This window comes from Zootermopsis nevadensis, unplaced genomic scaffold, assembly GCF_977971745.1.
Source record: "Zootermopsis nevadensis isolate Lab colony 2312 unplaced genomic scaffold, Znev_1.0 Znev_ptg000050l, whole genome shotgun sequence".
Lineage (NCBI taxonomy): Eukaryota > Metazoa > Arthropoda > Insecta > Blattodea > Termopsidae > Zootermopsis > Zootermopsis nevadensis.
Window position 1 is genome coordinate 2,409,352 of NW_028259182.1, and position 22,185 is coordinate 2,431,536.

The window sequence follows — 22,185 nt, forward strand, 5'->3', positions numbered from 1 at the left end:
GTTAAGGTTATTATACAGGCGTTCAGTCGATAATATTAGCCATTAGTGTTATTCAGAAGTTTAGTTTGACTGACTATATTGAGAGGAATGAGATGGGGAAGGTCATGTACCACATGTAAGGAAATAATAAATACTGAATATACAAAAGTTTGGTACAAATCCTGAAGCAATGAGACTACTCTGGATATTATGGTTAGATAAAAGTACAATACTGGTGGGCTTTTATAAACATGATGACTCACCTTTCTGTTCCAAACTGGGAAATTCTACACCAGATGAATAACATTCAGCTGCTCAAAGAATGCTGTATCCATGGACTTAATATGCTAACACAAAGGGTAAATGCATCATCCAAAAGCTAAACTTTTCATTTTTAAGAACAGCAAAACAGGTCTATCAAAGCCCTGTAAAGTGTGTACATTATTCAGAGTTTAATGGCAGATGATGAGTTGAGTAAGGATGTTGAAGGAGGTGGTAAGAGCCTATTTTAGGGCACCATCCTGCCATTTAGTTACAGAAAAAGAAAACCATATAAGAATTTCAGTCAGATTAATTAATGTGGACTGATGTTTGAACCCACGACACCCTCATATAAAACACAAGAGCTAAACAATACATTGTCAAATCTAGTGAAAATTAGCAAAAAAAAAACAGTTTTATATTGTCTGAGATGTACTTTATAATATTATAAATAATAGTATTGGAATAACAATAATTAATACATTTTGGAAGATAGGTAGTTGAAAGGTCAGATTATTCACTGTACAACATTCACAAATATATGAAATGGACATGTGTTGGTAACACTGCACTGCACCTAAGGAATTTTGATTTCCACATAAACACTGGTATTACATCAAACAATCCAACTACCTTTTCCTGTTCAGTTACTTGACTTTATACTATTGTTCCATATAACAGCCACGCATAAACTTGGATAACTTCTGTCACTGTCAATAAGTACTTTTGGCACACAATAAAATTTAATATATTACAACTGAGAGACTGAATACATCATACAGCTTGATGGAAGCAGATGTCGAGCATAAAGTTCACAAAGGTCACAAATATTGGACATTGTGAAAATACTGGTGATCTGACTGAAACAGAAAACAGAATTCACTCAGTAATCATTCTACTTGGTTCACTGCTTATTATATGTGTCACAAAATGATCTCAAAATATGCTACCTTGACATGTTGAGACACAAAAGATATTGCTATAAGACAACAACTCTCAGCACATCTTGACAATTTTAGGACTGTACACTTATGCCATCTGTAGTTGAAGCTACATGTAATTCACATAATCATGAACATCCAAGTTTTTAATAGCATACAGAAACAGTTATAAGATGGCTTCTTGCAGTAGGTGGGGAAAGAATCCTGCATTTGCATAATTTTCATGTTAAAATAATACATTGCATTCTCTCTGAAGTAATGTCAACAATAAACCTTCTATTCAGGAGTCATTCCAAGCAAACTTTATCTTGGTTGTGCAGATATACCCACTTTTCTTTTATAATCTTAGCCATAAAAATTGTGAGATACGAGCACCCCACCTTGTGTTCAAGCTGGTTATTATTTCTGATGAGGGACTTCAGCTCCAAGGTCACAGTGGTCACTGATTCTGCACAAATTGTTAATAGGTTATCGTCTATGGCAAAATTTACTATTTCCAAGAATATACCTCTGAGATGCAACTCACAATGTAAAATACACTTTCAATTATAATAACACCAAATGTAATTTAATTCTAAATTAACTATGGTGAATGTGCTTTATTGTTTGGTTGTCTTCTGTAATGAAGTGATTTTTACATATTATATGATATTATATAACTTAAGTCTATATAAGCAAGCCTATAGATTTCGTTACTTGTGCAAGCAAGATCAGTACCTTTTACTTTCATTATTTTTACTGTTCCAATAAGGAAATGGTTTAATCCATCATTCATTCTATATGCATTTCCTTTCATCAAACACAACAGGATGTTTATTTTATTACATGCTGCCTTTAATGTATTAAAATAGATTATATTATGATATCTTTCTCTTTATAATCATTTTAGATTATTAAGGGCCTTACAAAATCTGACCACCTCTAGGACCAGCCTTGATAAGGGAAACAAAATGATTATGAAATATCTTACATCTAATACTCTCCATTTCAGTTTAATGACTTTCATTAAACATTCCACTTAGGCCAGTAGTTACATACAGTGATATATTTCAATTTTCAAGCACTTCTCATAATTCCATAATTTCTATATGGAAATTAACTAAGAAACACCAAGCTATTCAACCCGCTGTTAATTCACTGTGGCAATGGATGCTATTATCGTACCTTAGAGATATGTTCTGAAAATAAATAAAGGAATGTCATCACCTGTTATTCACTTACTTCACGATGTTGTATCAGCTGTTACCTTCATGTAGCATTCAATAAGAATTCCTGGTCTTGACGTGGATAATTTACATGAATAATTCAAACCCAAGATATTTTGTTTTACCTTCATATTATATTCCATTCTGAATTTGTCTGTTAAGAAGTCCAATTATATGAAATATAATGTGTATGGTGTTTCAAATGTTAATTACACAAGACTTAATTCCAATTAACTTTTCAGACGATATTGAGCAGAAGTTTTATTATGGTTTTGTAAATACATATAGTAACTAACAGACCAACTTAGACCAAGACTGCAAAGCATGATAATTATATTGGTATTAACTTTACCACCATTCCAAATGTACCTGAGTTGCAGTTAACCATCTGCAAGAGGTGGTGTTACCCAACCATATTTCTCGTGAGTTTTTACCAGGCTACGGAAAGATTCTTCTGCTGAACGTCGATTAAATCCCTTGCTCCCTTTGTGCTTCTTGGCTATACGTCCCTGTGAAAAAGAGAAACATCGCTGATATAGCACAGTTCAAGTGTGAAGATTTTTTCTACATATCGTATAAAGTTTTTTTTTTTTGAGAAAAATAAATAGAATAAATTTCTGGAGGAGAAATAGCTTAGATTAGTTAGGTGGTACCTAGAAATGAATGAAAAATTTATAGTAACTGTTAATTTAAGGAATATATGTAGACACTTATACAAAGTTACTGTTAATGAGAGTAAAATTATTAAGTTGTAAGTGGAATTGGGAAGGATATGTAACAAGAGAATAGCACTTTAGAAATAATTATATCAGGCTGTGGTCCAGAGAAACCAGGTGTTAGGTGCACAGTCTCCAGGACAGAAAACTCAACTCAAATAAAGAAGTGATTGTAAGACTTGAGGTTCTCACAGCGGTGAGTATGAAGATTTCCGTCTTCTGGGTTGTTGCGATGTGTAGTCTGGTAGATGTTTACCAACGTTTCAGAGGTCATACTGCCTCCGTCATCAGGGCGATCATCACCCTGATGACACAGAAGACGGAAATCTTCATACTTATCGCCCTGATGATGGAGGCAATATGACCTCTGAAACGTTGGTTAACATCGACCAGACTACACAGCGCAACAACCCAGAAGACAGAAATCTTCATACTCATCGCCCTGATGACGGAGGCAGTATGACCTCTGAAACGTTGGTAAACATTGACCAGACTACACAGCGCAACAACCCAGAAGACGGAAATCTTCATACTCACCGCCCTGATGACGGAGGCAGTATGACCTCTGAAACGTTGGTTAACATCGACCAGACTACACAGCTCAACAACCCAGAAGACGGAAATCTTACTCACCGCCCTGATGACGGAGGCAGTATGACCTCTGAAACGTTGGTTAACATCGACCAGACTACAGAGCGCAACAACCCAGAAGACGGAAATCTTCAAGGAAGTGATTGTCTGGTTTTATGGATATGTAATTGCCACTATCAGTTTCAAACATTTTTATGGTTAAAAGATGACTGTATTCTGGGTTGTATCACTGTGAATTCTGGTGGAAGTTCAACGTTTTAGAGGTCCTTGCTTCATCCAACACCAGGGTGATAACTGAGCCATGCATTTGCCACTATCACTTAAGAGTGTCTGAATGTAATTTGAACATGCCTTGAAATCTGTAAGATTACCTTTTGCTTAACATACAAATTTTTAAATTTAAATTTGTTATACTACGCATTCACAAACACGCATCACACAGAAATTGGAGAAAGGAAATATTTTTATTAAGGTAATGCTTAACACCAGACTCACAAAAATTGTCACTTTCTCTGTTTCCAGAAAATGTATCTCACAATGCTTATTACTACATCCATTGTGACCTAGACACTAAATACAGAGTAACAAGTCATCAAGCTCCTTCAAAGTGTTTTTTTTTCCTGACAACTTCACGAACTTCAAATTGTACACTTATAATTATGATATTTTCATCTTGAGCTCATCAGACAAATTCAGACAGAATAACAACTACAAACAGAACCTGCTGTCTAGTTCTCTGTAGTCGAACTTCAACAATTTCAAGATTGCTAACTTGTTCTCTCCACATTCTTTCCCATTCAATTTACTACCAAGTATTGAAACTACAATAAGATCAGGTTTTACTTTGGAGGATGTAACACCACTTTTTAATGAGTAGAATGAAATGGTAATAAAACTGTGCTCTTAGCCGTAACATACATACCTGCCCTTTCACGATGCTGGCAGCAAACTGCATGACAATAGCTTCCACTGTATATGCACTGGCCCAGCCCCGAGGCGTCAGGAGTTCCATGCAGATGGCTCCACCCTCCATGACAAAACCCTTTTCTATTCGTGGTGATATCACACGCATAAAAGGGGGAGCAAAAGGAAAATTGTCTGGGAACATGAGATGCAATAGTATATATGGGATGCCCATATCTCTCATATCACTAGCAAGTTCGCTGTCTGAGTCAATCCTATAGAGACGGACATGCCATTCAAACAAATTATCATTGACGAGCTCCACTGTAAAAACAGGGTCTTGATGATACTGCTGCTGTATCCTCTGAATCTCTCGGAGTTCCTTCATCAGTCTACGAGAACGGACCGTTCTCTGAGACCCCCCACTGTTTCCACTCAGCAACGACTGTTTCTCTGAGCTTCCTGGTCCTGTCTTTTTAGATCTAAAGAGATCAGTCACATATTTGTAACTTCCAGAACCCGAAGAGGGCCCATCCAATCCTGGACTCCTCTCTGCTGGCATGACAGCGTCTCTGTGATAGCCATGTCGACTCAGCAGTCTTCTGGCAGGGGATCCACTGTTGCTGGAACATCCTTGTCCTCCAACAGCACCTTCTGGGTCCCTAATCTTCTGGGATGACCGGAAAAGTTTGCGGAATGCAGCTGCCATCTTCTCCTTTGAGCGTGATGACATAGTACTGCCTAAATTTAGGTGCAGATAAATAGCAGTTGCAGACTGAGATTCTATCTGCAACATAAAGCCTGTGTTTTAGGATGCAGTTTGTTGGGTTTCCCTGTAATATCTGAATATGCTGTGTTTTCTATGACTTTAAAAGGTGAGAAAATTAACAGAATGTGATCACATAAACATACTTCAAAAACGATGGCTATTAAACTAGAAGTTTTTAGTTGAAGTCTCAAGGTTTCTGGTTATGATGTGATACAATAGATAAAATTGTTCTTCTGGACTTCGTTCAATGTCTTCAGGTACAAAAAACTGGAGGACTAAAGCAGAATCCAGTTTTCGCAACGTTATAATTTTATAATTTAGATAATGACTGTCTTCTGGGTTGTAGCACCGTGTAGTCTGGTAGAAGTTTTACACAGTGCTACAAACCATGACAGCCATTTTCGTACTCACCGCTGTGAGAATCTCAAATAATATTTATAATCTAGACAATGGATAACTCCAAAAGAACAATTTTACATATTAGACATTTGTATTCTTCAGACTATTTCTTTGTATTTGAAGTGGATGCAGTATGAAGCTGATAACGCTTAAGAAAGCGTGGAGCTCGACCTCCAATCTTCTATGTCTTCATCGTGTGGTGCTTACGCATAGGGACAATTTTCCTTTTCTTTATTTACATTAATTTCTGTGGTTATGAAATCCTTACCCACATTGTGCTAAGTTGTGGAATAAAATGTAATTTTTGTACAGGTTAGAGCGTGTTAGACGCTTCGCGTACATATTGCGTTGTTATGGTACGGTTCACGTTCTAGCCAATCTGTCTGAATAGATCCTCAACCCACGCCTAAGAAACCGTTCAATAACTTTGTAGTTGATGGACGGTCTTGTGATATTAAAGATTCAAGTAATCCTCCTAATGACGCCAACAGCGCACATATCTCGTTCTAAATTAAACATTTCCAAGATTATTTTTAGTCTTAGAAAATCAATATTGATTTCGTCACTGGTTGGATCAAATTGGTACCCATGCATACTGAATTCAATTTGCCTTACACATTGCTCGCCATCTTATACTGCAAAAATGGGACCTTCGACCCTTGGTACTTTCAATTCCAGTCGAATTCGTTAGCAGTACTTATCAGCAAGGGCATTGGTCATCATACCAGTTTCCGTGGTATTACTCATCCAGAGGAGAGCCCAGATAATACACTAAAATAGGCCACGACAGCCTAGTCGTAAGTCTTTGCAGCTGACAATGCAAATTCATCATCTCATTTTACTTCATACTCGTGTTTAAATGACTGACAGACCGGATTTTGTGTGCGAGGACTCTCATGTTTCTATCAGCCCCTCCAAGAAGTTCAAACAGATTGTAATCGCATTCCGTGCCCCTCCCACTTCATCATTTGTATCAGAGCTCCAGAAACAAAACATATGTAGGCTATTAACCACTTAAAAATTCCTTTTCCATTGTCTCTCTGTATGCTTTAAACAAATGATTTGTAGTAAACTCATAGAGCAGAGCTCATCTTGAAAACCGAACAGTCCCTCAGCTAGACAGGAAACTCCCTGCTTCTTTATGGAACTCGGAGGTTTATTGCCGTTTTCAAAATATCCCGATCCTGGGCCAGTTGAATCCAGCCCACATTCCCTCACCCGATATATTTATTATCGGTATCCATTTTAATATTATCAGTCATCACTTTCCCTCTTTCTTTATTTCTATCTCTCTCGCTCCCCTTCTAGAGAAACCAAGGTTCACATTCGTGCAAAATAAAAAAATTGCCAGTGGAACAACGGTTCCTGAGAATCTGACGTAAATACGTTTTTGTATTTAAATTATATTTAGGCAATAAATACAATGAAAGGCAGTTTATATATTAGCTTTATGCTAAATATTTCCTTTATACATGCTTTACAATTGAGTAAATATTTTGATTAAGACTTTGCTTATTTAACTTGAATTAGTTACGCTTGTGCACTTTGGAGTATCAACATTTCGTGCAAACATCATATCTATACAAGATTTTGATCTACATTGAGGATTTGACATCAACATTATATAAATAAATGTTTGTAGAACCTAAACCGTTTGTGATATGTAAAATCTGAAAACAGATATGGAAAGCTCCAGAGGTAATACGTATTTCGTACGCAATATGTCCAGATCCATCTCTTACGGTTTTCGAGAGGCGGGCGCTTAACGTGATGAACAATAATAATAAATAGGAATCCCTAACCTCAAACTTTGTTCAATTGTAAGAGACCACGACGTCCACCCGCAATGAGCAATTTAATCAAAACTAAAATGGAGAGAGTGGAGGGCAGTATCACAGATTTCTTAATAATTCTTATATAAGATAAGTACCCGTGATATTCCAAAACGTTTTTACCAGCACAAAATTATCTACTCTACGACGCACTTCTTCTACAAGCGATTCACAGCTCAGCTCTTTCCGCAATAACGAAAGCGGATTGTTGACGGCAGTAATGAAACACAACAATGTCGAATAAACAGATGACATAACAATTAGTTTCTTAGGTAACATAATAATGCACGCAGCAGTTCATATAAAAGCTGACCATTGTTGTCGGTCCATATTTACACATTGTTGATATGGATCTCACACATTTTCCTAACGCTGTTTTGAAGAATGGCCCTTCCATATAGACGTATTTACGTCAAAAAAACAAAGCGTTCCTCGTCAAAATTTATAAAATTTCTTGTTTCCCTCATACGTTCAACCAATAGCATATCTTCATTTTGGAGGGAAGGTGTTTTTGAATATCGAATCACCAAAAGTACATTTTGTTACAAACATCCACAATTTAGCTACATTACTCACGTTGATGTTGGTTCCTTCATCAATAGACGTTTCAATTAATAATCATAATTTATTTAAAAAATATATATATATTTCTTTTCATATTATATGTATAACAAGTCTTTTATTTCAAACGGTAAATTATTTAAAATGACAAAAGACTGTGATGCAGTAAAAATTGAAGAAATCTCCACATGCAGAGATTCATAGCTACCTTCAATAAAATAACTTCCCAATTTCATCAGTAGCCTAAAGCTATTTAATTGCCGACTCCAGTACAAAGAGTAAAAGTGGGCTCGCTTAATGTCACTGGGTCTAGAGAGCTTCAGTTGCAGGAGACATGGATTCCGGTCGTGTTGGGCATTGTCGCAAAGTCAAATTTCTGTAGGAAAAAAGATTGGCTTCCAAGAAAGAACTTCGACGCAATACAAACACGAAAATCAAATCTCAGGGCACAAAAATAACTAAAAGTGACTTGAATGGAAATGGGATTTCAAAATCCAAGAAAAAAAGTGCGCGGAGAGAATAAAAGAACTTATAAACAAAGCATTTAGAGTGTACAAGAAATGATCGTACTAAAAAGAGGTTAGTTTACTACGATGTGGGGTAAAAACTGAAACTACCATCCGGTTCTTGAATCACATTAAGAGCATACATCAATGCAAGTGAAACTCAACCTAACATATCTATTCATTTTAATTTTCACACACACCCCCCCTCCTTACGGGCACTTCCGCATTCTTGTTTCTTAATAAAAATAAACCCTTTTACCACACACATCTAGGCTACAAGACTGGTCTCCTTCCTTGGGTCATACTAACTAAAATATCATACATATATTTTTGTCGTGTTACGTAAGGCCAACATTTTCTTTACAAACGTATGCATCCATCTGTTACCAGTTTCTAAAACAACGCTCAGTAATTATTTATTTTACGCTAATAAGTGACGAGAAATAATAACATAAAACAGGGTTTTGCATTTGATTTCCGTTCTTAATTTTGGAAAGGTAATAAGTGCACTTACCGCCTGAACAGAGAGAAAATCAGAAGGGACGTCCCAGTCGTGTGTAGGGCAGATAGACGTAGCAGCACGGCCGCCCGCTTGGTATGACGTCCCATATCCGTCTGTGTCTGTGGAGTGCAGCCGCGCCGGGCAAACAACGCGCAAGGCCCGGCTTTCGATCAATGTTCGCTGTGAACCCGGGCCTGATGCTGCATGCAACAAAGCTATGGACCTCCTACGCAGATGCTTGGAGCTACTCAATTGAAGTACTGTCTTGATTTGAGGTCATTTTATCAACTGCTAACTAAACCCAGCTAACTGATGAGTAAAACAATCAAACACCCAAGTAACCAACTAATCGCGTATCGATACAAGTCCTTCTTGAGAAGCTTATAGTCGCTAGTCAAACCATTCCTCACCTTTCATAAAATAATAATGTTTCCATATTCACTAATCCACATTCTCTGCCAGATGAATCCAATTCTTTAAGATCCACATAAATATTACCCTCCCATCCATGCCTAGGTCTTCCAAGTGGTCGCTTTCATATTTTCCAATAACATTTTGCGTGCATTTCTCATTTTTTCCATGCATCCTACATCTCACAATTCTTATTTATTTCTGGTTTATTTAATAAAATGCCATGCCTTGGTCACCTCCTAAACATCTCGTGCTGCCTTTCAAAGCCCAGGATTCCATGCCTCTGGGCAGCATAAATGCCACCCACTGCTTGTCATAAAAGAGCTTGATGCTCCAACCTTTGGAGCCTGAACCAAGGCTCCCATGGATAATGACTATCCCCACTGTTTCCCCAGGGACCCAGGAAGTGAGTCATTTTGCATGACTTGCAGGCTAGCTCTTTCCTAGCCAGTCACGTTAATCCTTCACAACTCTAAGTGGGAATTAACCCAGGGCTCTCATCAAAATTAGATTGGTTTCAACATACACATGCATCAACACGAATTGATGTAATATCCTACTTCCTAGATTTTAAGATGAAAACCTGATTTTCTTCTTCTTCTTCTTCTTCCATTTCTTGACCGTTACTTCGGTCTTCCGGTGCCTAATATTTTCTTCCATTCTTCTCTATTTTCCCATCCTTTCGGAGGTAGTTTCCACTCTATCATGGTTCTTATAATTCTGTCATTCCATCCAGGTCTCGGTCTCCCTCTCTTCCTTCTCTCTTTTGGTTGTCATTTCATAGTCTTCTTTGGTAACCTTTCCTCTTCCATCCTTTGCATCTATCCGTATCAAATCAGTTGTCTTTTCTCTATCTCCTCAACTATATCTCGATCCATCCTCATGATTTCTCTAATCCTTTCGTTTCTCACTCTCTCTCTCTTCTGGATATTCCAGCCGCTCTTCTTAAGAAATCCATTTCCGTTATTCTCAACTTATTTTCTTGTTGTTCCGAGAGTTGCCAAATTCCTGCTCCATAAAGAGCCACGCTTTGTATCATCGTTTTATATATTGTCTCTTTCGTTCTTTTTGTGATACCCTGATTTTGTAATAGGTTTTCAGGAAAAGTTTGGCTTTATCAAAAATAAGACACACCCAATTTCAGAAATTATAAATTTTAATTTGTGCCTCTAGACTCCTAAAGGCAAATAAAACCTGATGGCATCACAGAAATCAGTATGCGTAAACTGCATGTAAATGTGTACCACAAGAACATCCACAGACAAAGATGTACAAAGGCCATAGCAGTGAGTTTCAAATTAAAACAGCAGTGTTATTAAAATGTAATGGTGTTGGGATAAAACTTAATTTGCTGGGATCTTAAGCAGCCTGGCATTGAAGATGTTCTCAAAAAGCACAAGACTGTAACACCAATAAATGTCTCTATGTCACCTCAGAAAAGATACAGGAACTGTAATTCTAAAAGAACATAAAACCATAAACCATGTAGGTTAAATTGACATGCTAAGTCCTACAGCATTTACAGAAGCCAAAACATCATACTACGCCAATCATCAAAATGCCAAGAAATAGAATAAATACATTAGGCTAAGTCAGCAAAAACATTTTAATGTAAGTTTGCACGTCCACGTTTGAAACTAAAGAAATGAGATACATTTACTTTGTGCAAAATGGTTTCAGGAAGATACGAAATGTGAATATATAAATAAGGACGACATTGGCAGGAGTTGACAAAGACAAAACTGGCCAGCATAAACTGCAGATATATTCTCCATTATGATACAATTTTCTTTAAAAAAACTAATTATCTTTTGTAATTATATTGATGTTATTCACATAAACAATAACAGTGAATAAACTGTACATTATACTGTAATACTCTGTATGGACTGAAGATGAAATGTTAATTCATATCATTTATTTTCATTGTGCATCACATAAATTTGTCTACTGGAAGTATAAAATCAGTGATATTAGATATAAATAGTAAAAATTCATTAAAATATATAGAAATAATGATGTCACAGTTTGATTTCACGAGTTATATACATATGACAAAATATGCCAGGCATTTCCAATGACCTTAAAAACAACAGTATCCCTTTCAGACGCTGAACATAACTTCACCAGCGCCACGGTAAAGGGGTACGGGTCCAAACATTATAACTGAAGTGCTGCTCTGGTGCCTATATTTCACATTACTCACAGATTAAACACAAGTAGAACTTCAGCATTAATTTCACATCTACACTGTACAATCATATTTGTAATACATTTTTGGAAAAAATCAACAAACCTGATTTCTGAAAACTGTTTATCATTTTCCACAATTTTGGGACTTGTAAGACAGAACATTCTTGATTTCTTGCAACACCATAAAAAAAACATCTGTACCATCCTACAGCAGTATACAATTCCCTGAATTAGCTCAAGGAAGAAGACAAGGCGGAGAGGAAATTAAGAGAGTAAAATAAAAAATAACTAGACCTGAGCTCATGCCTGAGGCAGAAATCAAGTTGTTTGAGGTCACCAAGGAGCTCAGGCAGGATAAAGACTGGCACTGTCTAGCTGGATCTCTCGTCACTCGCTCACCAGTACACAGCATATTGCACGGGCTTCTCTACATTGTGGCAACCAAACACTGGTCACCCACTTTATATTACAATGAAAAAGGGCCAACAAGTTCCTTGGTGTACCACCAGCCCATGACAGCCTATGACAATGTGTCAACATTCTCATTCACAAATACAGACACATTGTCCAGGCAGGAGGATGACCAAGAATGACTACAACGAAGAAAATCAAACACTCTGGAGCTGATCTGTAGAATTTGCGTATGCTCAACATTCTCCTGGTTCATCTGCACCCACCGACACATTATGTGTCAGTACCTGTGTTGGCGATCCCAGCAGCAACACCATTAGCAAAGAAAACTGACCAGTGGCTGCATACCGCAATTACCAAAGGAGACTAGCTACCATCACCCTTGCGACGGCCTCAAATATTTTATAAGACACCAAAACCAGCCTTCACGATACAGGTCATAGATTATCTGGTAGTGCATGGTATTCTGTACCTCAGTCAAAAAACATCAGCATTTCAGTGTTTTCTCATCTCAAAATCTCTAGAGCAGCACACTTTATAATGGACGTTAATCCGTGGACTTCATACTAAGCCATACCAGCAAGACGAAAGGTTAAAGGGAAAACGGTGGTATGTGGGGAAAAAATGACATTTTTTAGGTTATCTCCATATTTTTAACTTTCAGTTTGTCATTACTGAAAGGGATAAGAAAATAATTTATGGTCATGCACGTAAAACTACAAATGCTCTTTGTAAAGCACTGTAAATATTACAATGAAATGTAATTTATTGTTAGCACCCTGGGTATCAAATATTAACGGATTATTAAGAGATTACTTTCATATATACAGTATCTACAAAACGCAGAAAATATTTATGCAGTTTTATTTATGCATGAAGTCAGCACCTACAGAATAAACCATAAAAAGATATAAAAGAATGTTTCATTTGTGAAAACATTATAGAAGGCTAGTCAGGTGCGTCTTGCTTCTTGCTTCGAATTCCTGGTTTGTTCCTATACCAGTAAACCTGGCACAATATGAAGGCATCTATACACACTTGCAGTCCTCCACACAGCCAAAATTGCACTGGGGCTTCCCGAACGAGAAAGTAGCCCGTTTTGAACGAGTCGCCCATAGCCCACATTATCACCATTTTCAAACTGCAATCAAGGGCATCTGATTACTTTTGTGTAACTATTACATAATTGGAAGAACAATTTAAAACATCAGACATAATTCAAATTTATAGACAGAAATCTGCATATAATATAATAAGCAATGCCTATCATACATGTGTGCACCGTTATTATAATAGTTGCCATAGTAATGGTGCTAAGCAGGACTGTATTTGTCTTGTACCATTACCATGGTAATCCTGTTAGAAGATTCTCGATCTTATGATATACATTACTGAAAGTTTATTTAGTATCTCTAGAGCGTAACACAGAGACATATAGACATTCGACAGGTTCACTGTTTAATGTGTGTATAATATATTTCAGAATTCAACAAGTTTAGGACGCATCTAACCTGATCAGGAAGATAAGGCACAACGGCTATTTATATTCATACCAGAAGGAATGGGTAAAATCCTGATAAATATCTTTGAAACTAATTACTGTAGATGATAACATAACTGCAAGACAAATGTTTTTTGGTTTAGAGATATTATTTATTCCTGTAATATTGAACTATATATGTATCAAATGGCCAGGCCTATAATGACTTTTTGGGAAGGCAGACATAATAAATCTAAGAAACTGTGAAATTTCCCTGCAGTTAACTCTGTTGGCACTCTACAAGTAACATAAATAACACTTCTTACGTTCAAACACCCATAATGGTTGAATAAAAGTTTGGCATTCAGGAATCTCCTAATTTCATCTTTAAGGCCAAAATAAGGAGTCTTACACATGCCAAATGTAATTGGAGGGGAAGCAGTAAGCTATACCTCGAAGTCCAGTTTTGCCTACACATGGAATGGTGACCACTTTATACTAGTTCATACATCCCTCCTGTTCCCACTGGTCCAGCCATAGATAGAATTATTTTCTTTCAACATACTACTCCCATGTTCATACATATAAAAACATTTTCTCAGAATCCAAAGATATTGGTCTAGAAATAAATGTAGAAAATCCAATAACACTTTCATGTTCCATGAACAAAGCAAATAAGTCAAAAACATATCACAAGTACTGTTAATAGATCACTTGAAACAGCTGTGAATTTGAGAATTTAAATCTGAATAAAAATAGCATTCATTTTTAAACTTGTAAGATTTGAGGTTCTCATGGAAGTGAGTCTAAAGATGGCTGTCTTCTGAGTCGTTGCACCGTGTAAACATGGCAATGATGGAGGCAGCATGGACCTCTGAGACATCGGTAAACTTCTACCAGACTATATGGCACAACAGCCCAGAAGACAGCTATCTTCTTATTTTCAAACTTCTTTGTCTTCCTATTCAATGCACAATGGGTGATCTTCATAAATCATAGAATTCCACATTATATAACACCCTCCATTCCATGCTTACTTTAACTCTCCAAGATAGAAGCAAAACACATTTCCCAGAATTTGTAATTGATGTTCTTCCTTCAATATATGAGACCACATTTGACAATTATACAAAAGATTCAATATAATACCCATTGCCATGTATAGTAGTTAGCACTCCGATTTCACATTCATGAGGTTCTGGGTTTGAACCTTAACCTGGAAATAAAATATCCTGAGGTTTCTCATGATTTTCCTCAGCTCCTTGACAAAATCCTAGGGTAGTCCTTACAATTGGTCACAACCATTTTCTTCCAAATTCATCATCAATAATCTTCCTGGTATCAACTCTACACAACCCACGCACTTGACACATACCAAGTAAGAAACAAACAACTAGTAACATAACTGAAGATGGCTGTCGTTCGGGTTGTTGTGCTGTGTAGCGTAGGAGACTACATGAACAATCCAGAAGACGGCCATCTTCATACTCACCACTGTAAGAACCTGAAGTCTCACTTAGTAAAATAACGTTTCACAGATTTTAATCTTTGACATTTTGAAAAATGGAAGTTATAACCAATTTCTGAACTGAATAATAATAGGCATTTTCTCAGTTTTCTTGTGAATCTCATGTTTTTCTTATTGCTATTCGCTTTATCCTACAGAATAATGGAATTTCTTAGTCTTGCAGTTTTCTTACCTCATTCCTTCTGTGGATTTATTCTGGTAATTACACAGCACTTGTGGTACACCCAAAAGAGCTTCGGTGAAAACAGCAAGAAAGCCTATTACCTCCACAAATGGCACGAAGTCAATGAATAAATACATCAGTACAGAAGAAATTATTGTGAATAACAGAATAAAATCCACATACGATACAAAATCTGTCCAGGCCCAAAAGTACCGCCTGTCAAAATCTGCAAGAGAACAGTGGACTTAGAACCTTATGTATGACAAATCCTAGAGCGCAATTAGCAAACCTATTTAAAACAACTACAGTAGATCTAAATTCATGATTTCAACTATGAAGAAAAATAATACTAACCCTTTCACTACCACATTTTGTAACCTCTGGCAAATCCTTCAACCACATTATTTGTCTGTGCAAATAATGACATTAACATTTCAAGTGTTATATGAGTACATTTTGAGGGATTCTCTCAACTTCAGCAGGAAAAATTATACTATAAATGTAATGTTCTTAAAAACTTGTAAAATTCAAGTATTCACAATATTTACATCATAAGAGTTTGATTGAATTCTGGAACTGATTCAATGTGAATAATGTGGATAATGTGAAGAAGAAAACCAAACAGAGCAAGCAAAGCTGATGAGGTATATAAAATAAAAATTGAACCCTTATATTTACACAGGAAAAGATGATCCAAGGAAACAAACATTTCATGATTACTTAAAACAATAACCTGCACTTTAGCTATTCTCTGGTATACATTTGATATGTATAAATAAATAATTAGACACATGGCAGTATTACAGGACACAGAATACAATGGGCATGTAGAACACATCCTCTGTTAAAGACAAAAAAGTCTGCTGGGACATGTGGAATATATCCCTACATGGGAGATAACAAATTTCTTGAAGCATGCAAAATTTGTATCTGTAAGAGAAGACAAATTTGTAGGAATGTATGGAACACATCCCTCTGTGTGTTAGAACGTGCAAAACACATTCTTCCATGAAAGCCAGTAATCTGTTAGGGTCATTTTTTGACAAATTATCAGACAGAAAATTTGCTGAACATGTCATTTTACACAAGAAGCTAAATTTATTGGGGCATTAAAACCTACTCCTCTGAAACAGAAAAACAATGTATCGCAGCATGGAACATACAGCATCGAACTCTATGCCAGAAAATATTTTGATGGGGAATGTACAGCACACACCTCCACGCCAAAGGGTTAATTAATTACTGAATTTGCAAAAATATAATGCATACTTTTTCCTTCAATTACCTCCACAGAAATAAAACTACGCATCACATTTCAGTAAGTTAAATTCTGTCAAAACAGAAGCAAACATGCTCAAATAATGAACAGTAATTTTTTTGAAAAGGAAATACTTGAGCATTACCTTGAGCAAATATGGTACAAGAATAATCATGTTACTGATACCATTTTCCCCAGCTATATCATTTCTTAGAACATTTGAAATTCCTATTTTTACACTAGTCATTTCCAGAGAAAGACAAAGGCTATCTATGAAAAAGAGTAAATAAAACTGCGAGGAGGAGGAATGTTGAGATGAGTCATAACACATTCTGACTACTCCGGACATATAAACACACTTTTTCAAATGAGGTATGAGGGAAGAATGTACATGTATTTGCACCACATACCACAGAAGGAGTGACCAACATGGAACTGCTTAGAGGTCCTTTTAGACAATTCTCCTTTCAAACAGCAAATTTTACCACCTTCAGCTGTCAGACAGAATGTGAAATTAGTCGTCAAACTGCTGAGAATTCCAATCCCACAGTAAGAATTTGATACTTAATGTGTCTCTCCCTTTTAGAAACCTAGAAATTAAAATATACAAAAATACAAAGACTTGGCACACTCATATTTTAAATAAGTCTGATGAAGGCATGACTATTAGCAGCTTTTCTTTGACAGCAACAGAAAACGCAGAATTTGTAATTATAAATCATTGGCACACTCACTTCGTCTGCACACATCTTCTGGTTTTCTGGCTTTTGTGCATTACAGAAATAAATACACCCTAACTATGGGTACATTTCATGTATCATTAAATGCACCCCAACTACAATAAATAATTTAGAAAAATACTGCATGTTATAAACAAGTAAATACCGTATATCCCTAGAGAGCAGAAATAGGAGAGAAAATTGTGTAGAGTTCAGTTAAGTGAGAGTTTGTTGTAAAAATATTTCCTCAACTAAATTGTACTGTTAAAGTTCAATGAAGGTATTACAACAACACAACTAACAATGTAGTAATTAATTAGGTAATTAAGAAGTTAAAAGAACATGGTTATGTTACGGACATCAAAGAAGAAAGCGACTTGAAGAAATCAGTCAGTCCAAAGAGTGGATAACATTGCAAGACTACATACAGCAAGTGTTGATAAACAGTCCAAAGAAATTTCTGTTCTGACTGTCAAAGATACTGAAATCAAAGCTGCTGTCTGCATATACCACCATCCATACAGACCTTGATCTTGCCCATACAAGATCCAAGGATCACACATACTGCATATATGTAAAGAATTACGGACAGGAGTCAAAGCCATTATTGGTATATAAGAAAAATGTTCACACGCGCGCATACACACTCCAACATCTTGCAGTTCCTGATCACGGCCTCTCCTATCCATCCACTGTTCTTGTTCCAGTCATTTCTCTGCTATTGCATTATGTAATTCCCTCATCCATGCACAGTAACTATCAGTCCTCCTTCTTCCCGCTTAGCGTCCACAAAAGCACGTAATATTTGTCTGCCATTCTTCAGACTACTTGTTCTGTTCATACATCATCAAAGTCAAGAAGTACATAAACCCATTTTTTTCTCCATTTACTGAATTTTGTATTTTCTCTCCCCTCAATACCTTACTGATCACCCCCAAGAATCTTTTCTGACTGCCAACTATGTTTTGTTTTCTTCTTTAAATGTCATGTTTTTTAACTAGATAATACCATTTCTTATTATTGCCTTGGAATCTACAGATGTGAGAGAATCCTCACCAGTAGATGGCTAGAACCTTCATGAAACAAAATGTTTGAAGCAGCACAAGATTCAAAACTAAATTACTGTACCTGTAAAAACTCTATCCCTGCCTCGAATTATTTGGTTTTTGCTTCGAACACTCACACAAAGGTGGATCATTGCAAACATTGTCACATTCATGATAATACTTTGAATAAGAAGTGGTATTTCATATCGTTTCCCAAACCTGTAAGAAGATTAAAAAATTAATTCATGTAATTATAGTATGTTCACCAGTTTTTCTTGAGCAGACTTGTCATTATATGGTCAATATGTGCAACAGAGATAAATAATCAGTATATTCAATTGAATAAACATTTCCTTGGATATTATCCATCGTCTAGTAAATATAAAACGTAAAACGACGTTTCGGAGATGGGACTCTATCTCTGTCTTCAGGTTCCTACACAGTTGGGCCCACTAGATAGAGCTAATCTCTATCTCCGAAACGTCGTTTTACGTTTTATATTTACTAGACGATGGATAATATCCAAGGAAATGTTTATTCAATTGCCTCTTCACCATCGTCAAGAAGATTTAGATTTGATAATCAGTATATTGGTTAGTTAGTTCAGTTTAGCAAAAACAGTAAACCCTAAATGTAACAGATTTTGGATTTAATGGATATCACCTCATACTGTCGAACATTTTCTGGTCACAGGGTATTGCAGGACATCTTTTGTTTTAATGGACTTTGTCCATCAAAACTGAAAATGTATGCTAATGACTGTTGGATTTCTTGCACTCAATTACCTCTTAAAGCCAAAGTGTTTTAACGAGCCTTGTGTCATTACAGGTGTCCAGTTCAAAAAAGGAATATTCTGTATCATGAACAAATAGACACATCCATTAACTGAAACCTTATGTGATTGAAGATTATTACGATTAAAGACAGGCATTCCTTACCAGAACAAAATCCTAAGTGTATTTGCAACAAGAAGGGAAAGACATACAAAAAGAGAAAATCCTTCTGTTTCTTCTGTCTTTTTTATTTCCCTGTACTGAGGAATATAAGGAACCATGCCACCAAATATCATGGCTCCAGAACTGATCCACGTGACCAACTTTGTCATTGATATGTCTGATAGTTCTTCTAGTAAGGAGTCCATTGCACATAACTATTCTGCTGTCACTGTTGCAAATACATAAGTAGTGAGTGTCCAATACAGCATGCTGTAGGATATTCTTGGAAAGAAAATCTGCAAAATCATAACATAAGAAAAGGTAGCAAATAATTTGAAAATGTTTTAATTTGTCTTTACAGTACAGTGACCAGTTACATACACCTCTTTTCTTAACATAATGTTTGGATATGATTACACTGTTTATTAACAGATGTCTATAGTAGTACAGCAAAAGTTATTTTTGTTTGTATTTAAACGTATGTTCATATTTCTCTGACAAATTAAATAACAAATGGGGTTTGGTCACTTTAATTTTCTTTGCCTACAATAATGTTTATGTAGAAAGTTTAGGTGAATATTTGCCCTAATAAATGATGAAGCTGCAAATCAAGGAGAATGAGATGTGTGGGGGATTTAAGAACTGCATTCAAAATTTTGTTAAAAAGATCACCAAAACACCTAGGCACAGATGGGGCTCTCTTTGGCTGAAACTTTAACATTTTATCTAATATTTTCTTGTGCCCAAATTATATCCATATTATCATCCAAGTTTTCCAAAGCTACAAACCTGTTCTGAGATTTTGAACTGAAATTAAGTCTCCTCATATAAAATTTGTATTTTACTTTTGGCCTCTTTTGCAACCACAATTACTGGCCAGCATCACAGTCAGATCCTCTAAAAGAATGGACATACTTGACTGTCACAATTGCAGGCAAAACCTGAATTCTGTGACACGTTATGGTTGGGCAAAACAAAATGTTCTGGATGAGATCTACTATTTCAGTCAGAAAACAATAAAAAAAGCACTGACCCCAGACCTACACATTATTCAAAAATTAATTAATTAATCTTCTAGAAAACGAAATTACTTACGTACTTCTGCTGCAAAGCCTTTGTTTAATTTTCAGATATGACCCTGGTTAAAATCTTTACGACTACTGAAATCTTAACCTAAAAAAATAGCCTCCAAATATCATACAAAGACGACACTACTTTTCCTCACCTACAGGAAGATTTTTTTTGATACATAATTGCAATTACATCAAGCCCTTACTGAGCGATGTGGATCTGCAGTATCACACACCTTATCAGCACTTGAAACACCTAATTGCTTACATATACCTTTCCCCTCATTCTCATTTCCTCTCCCACCTAACTTTGACGACAGCTGACGAAGTGGTTGGTTTCGTCATTCGTTTGAAAATGTTTAAAGTGGAAGCAGCGATAAAGTTCATTATTATGAAAATCTATGGTGCAGAGTCCTTCTTCAGCATAAATAATATGCTACTGATACGCTGATACTACGTACAAGCTTGACCATTCAAAAACATCCCGACTTTAATGGAACAAGTAGTTTCATTTCCGTGTTCCCTAAGCCATATGAACCCAATCCACTTTAATATTCTTTCAAAAAAAAGTATGTGCTTTATCGTACCGAAACAGGAGTCTGGAATCCAGTCCTTTAATGTAATAATTTTTATATGCAGCGTAAATTGTACAACGTAACTGGATGTTATTAATACTTCATTGCCGTTAAATGCAGCATACTAATCGGATCTTTTTCATATTTAGGCGAAATTCGAAATTTCTTGACACAGAAAGGAGCTTGATAATGTAGAATTTGGAGTTGGGTGACGCAGCATCCTCCAGGGAGAGGGGCAAGCAACCCATTACACTGTTAAAACTATCATGTTATAAGATGTCACACAAGGCCTTGGATTTTGACGGATGTCATGATTTCATTGACAGGAAGTGAAAGGAGAATATTGGGAATTGCATAATAACAAGCTTTCTAATATGTAATTCACTAATTATTAGTAATTATTTACACTTCAGCACAACCAAAGATCTGGCCAACTCATGTCAGTCTGTCTAGAGGTCTAGGGCTCAGTCTGATAGCACAGATAATGTTCAGGTCCAGGTCTGGTTCAAATACGTAATAGCGGCCAAACATTACAAAGAACATTTTGTTCCTTCTTCTATTGTACAAGAAAAGTTATTCGTAGATGTACTCGTCTTATGATTGTGACTCAGTTGGGCTCCATAAACAAATCCCACCACTGCCCCCTCCTAGAAATAGTTCAAGATAACACCTTCACAAACTTGGCATCCATATCTATGTAGCATTTCTCAAAAGACCAACATAACCTGAGATGTTTTTACAGTGCCATTAAAATAATTCGTTCAAGTATTACTGGCATTTATGAATTATAATAAACATGTATTAATTACATGATAGTCAGGGCAGATTGTGGTTCATTTGGGCTGGAATAAAAGAAAGTTAGGTTTAGGAGGGGGTATATGTAATATATTTGAAGATAATCTTGGGCAGTATTAAGTGAAATGGTTCTCAGGCTAAACCATTCTAAAACTTCAGCCCATGCAGATATCTGTGATAGCCCATGCCATCTTGCTCCCCACTCAACCTTTCCATCATCCCTTCCACTCTTTCTCTAACATAGCTCAAACTTGGAGATATTTTGTCTAGTATTCAAATGCGACAGGTGCTAAAATTCATGAGCTGGAATGATGAGGATGCCATTAACCATGATCCTCTGCACATTCATGATATCATCTGTCATGAAGGTCATCTCTGGTGACACACCTGCATAATGCTAAACCCTTACAGCCCCATTAGTATAGGGGTTTAAATA

General features: G+C 36.3%; 2 protein-coding genes across 14 annotated transcripts; both read right to left on the reverse strand.

Moving 5' to 3' along the window:
• Positions 1-532: 532 nt before the first annotated feature.
• LOC110831600 (ubiquitin-conjugating enzyme E2Q-like protein 1) lies at positions 533-9,442 on the reverse strand. 7 transcript variants are annotated; one of them, XR_002543639.2, is made up of 5 exons: positions 9,178-9,442; positions 4,616-5,383; positions 2,756-2,895; positions 1,562-1,629; positions 533-1,096 (listed from the first exon to the last, which is right to left on the reverse strand). XR_002543639.2 is itself a non-coding variant. In XM_087360975.1 (5 exons), exons 3-4 carry the CDS (start codon positions 5,327-5,329, stop codon positions 2,767-2,769), a joined length of 843 nt encoding a protein of 280 aa, XP_087217101.1. In that variant the 5' UTR covers positions 5,330-5,383; positions 8,366-8,533; positions 9,178-9,442; the 3' UTR covers positions 533-1,100; positions 2,756-2,766. The 7 variants fall into 7 exon arrangements, 5 of the variants coding, with proteins under 5 accessions (XP_087217101.1, XP_021923484.2, XP_087217100.1 ...); XR_002543638.2 differs by having other exon boundaries at positions 533-1,100; XM_087360975.1 differs by lacking the exon at positions 1,562-1,629 and adding an exon at positions 8,366-8,533 and having other exon boundaries at positions 533-1,100.
• Positions 9,443-11,319: 1,877 nt separating this feature from the next.
• Positions 11,320-20,989, reverse strand: LOC110831586 (solute carrier family 66 member 2). Of its 7 annotated transcripts, none has more exons than XM_022067759.2 (6): positions 20,967-20,989; positions 19,313-19,605; positions 18,457-18,593; positions 17,020-17,103; positions 15,361-15,577; positions 11,320-13,321 (listed from the first exon to the last, which is right to left on the reverse strand). In XM_022067759.2, exons 2-6 carry the CDS (start codon positions 19,513-19,515, stop codon positions 13,129-13,131), a joined length of 834 nt encoding a protein of 277 aa, XP_021923451.1. In that variant the 5' UTR covers positions 19,516-19,605; positions 20,967-20,989; the 3' UTR covers positions 11,320-13,128. The 7 variants fall into 7 exon arrangements, with proteins under 7 accessions (XP_021923451.1, XP_021923450.1, XP_087217105.1 ...); XM_022067758.2 differs by lacking the exon at positions 20,967-20,989 and adding an exon at positions 20,654-20,886; XM_087360979.1 differs by lacking the exon at positions 20,967-20,989 and adding an exon at positions 20,616-20,886.
• Positions 20,990-22,185: the final 1,196 nt, after the last annotated feature.

Bases quoted from the DNA above. Each gene is read 5' to 3' on its own strand.
- LOC110831586 (XM_022067759.2), bottom strand. From the start codon at position 19,515: ATGGACTCCTTACTAGAAGAACTATCAGACATATCAATGACAAAGTTG. The intron at 17,104-18,456 runs GTACAGTAATTT...TCTGTCTGACAG, and splicing joins CAGGGATAGAGTTTTTACAG to CTGAAGGTGGTAAAATTTGC. The intron at 15,578-17,019 runs GTATGTGGTGCA...GTTCTCTTGCAG, and splicing joins TGTTGGTCACTCCTTCTGTG to ATTTTGACAGGCGGTACTTT.
- LOC110831600 (XM_022067792.2), bottom strand. From the start codon at position 5,329: ATGTCATCACGCTCAAAGGAGAAGATGGCAGCTGCATTCCGCAAACTT. The intron at 2,896-4,615 runs GTATGTATGTTA...TCTTTTTCACAG, and splicing joins CCAGCATCGTGAAAGGGCAG to GGACGTATAGCCAAGAAGCA.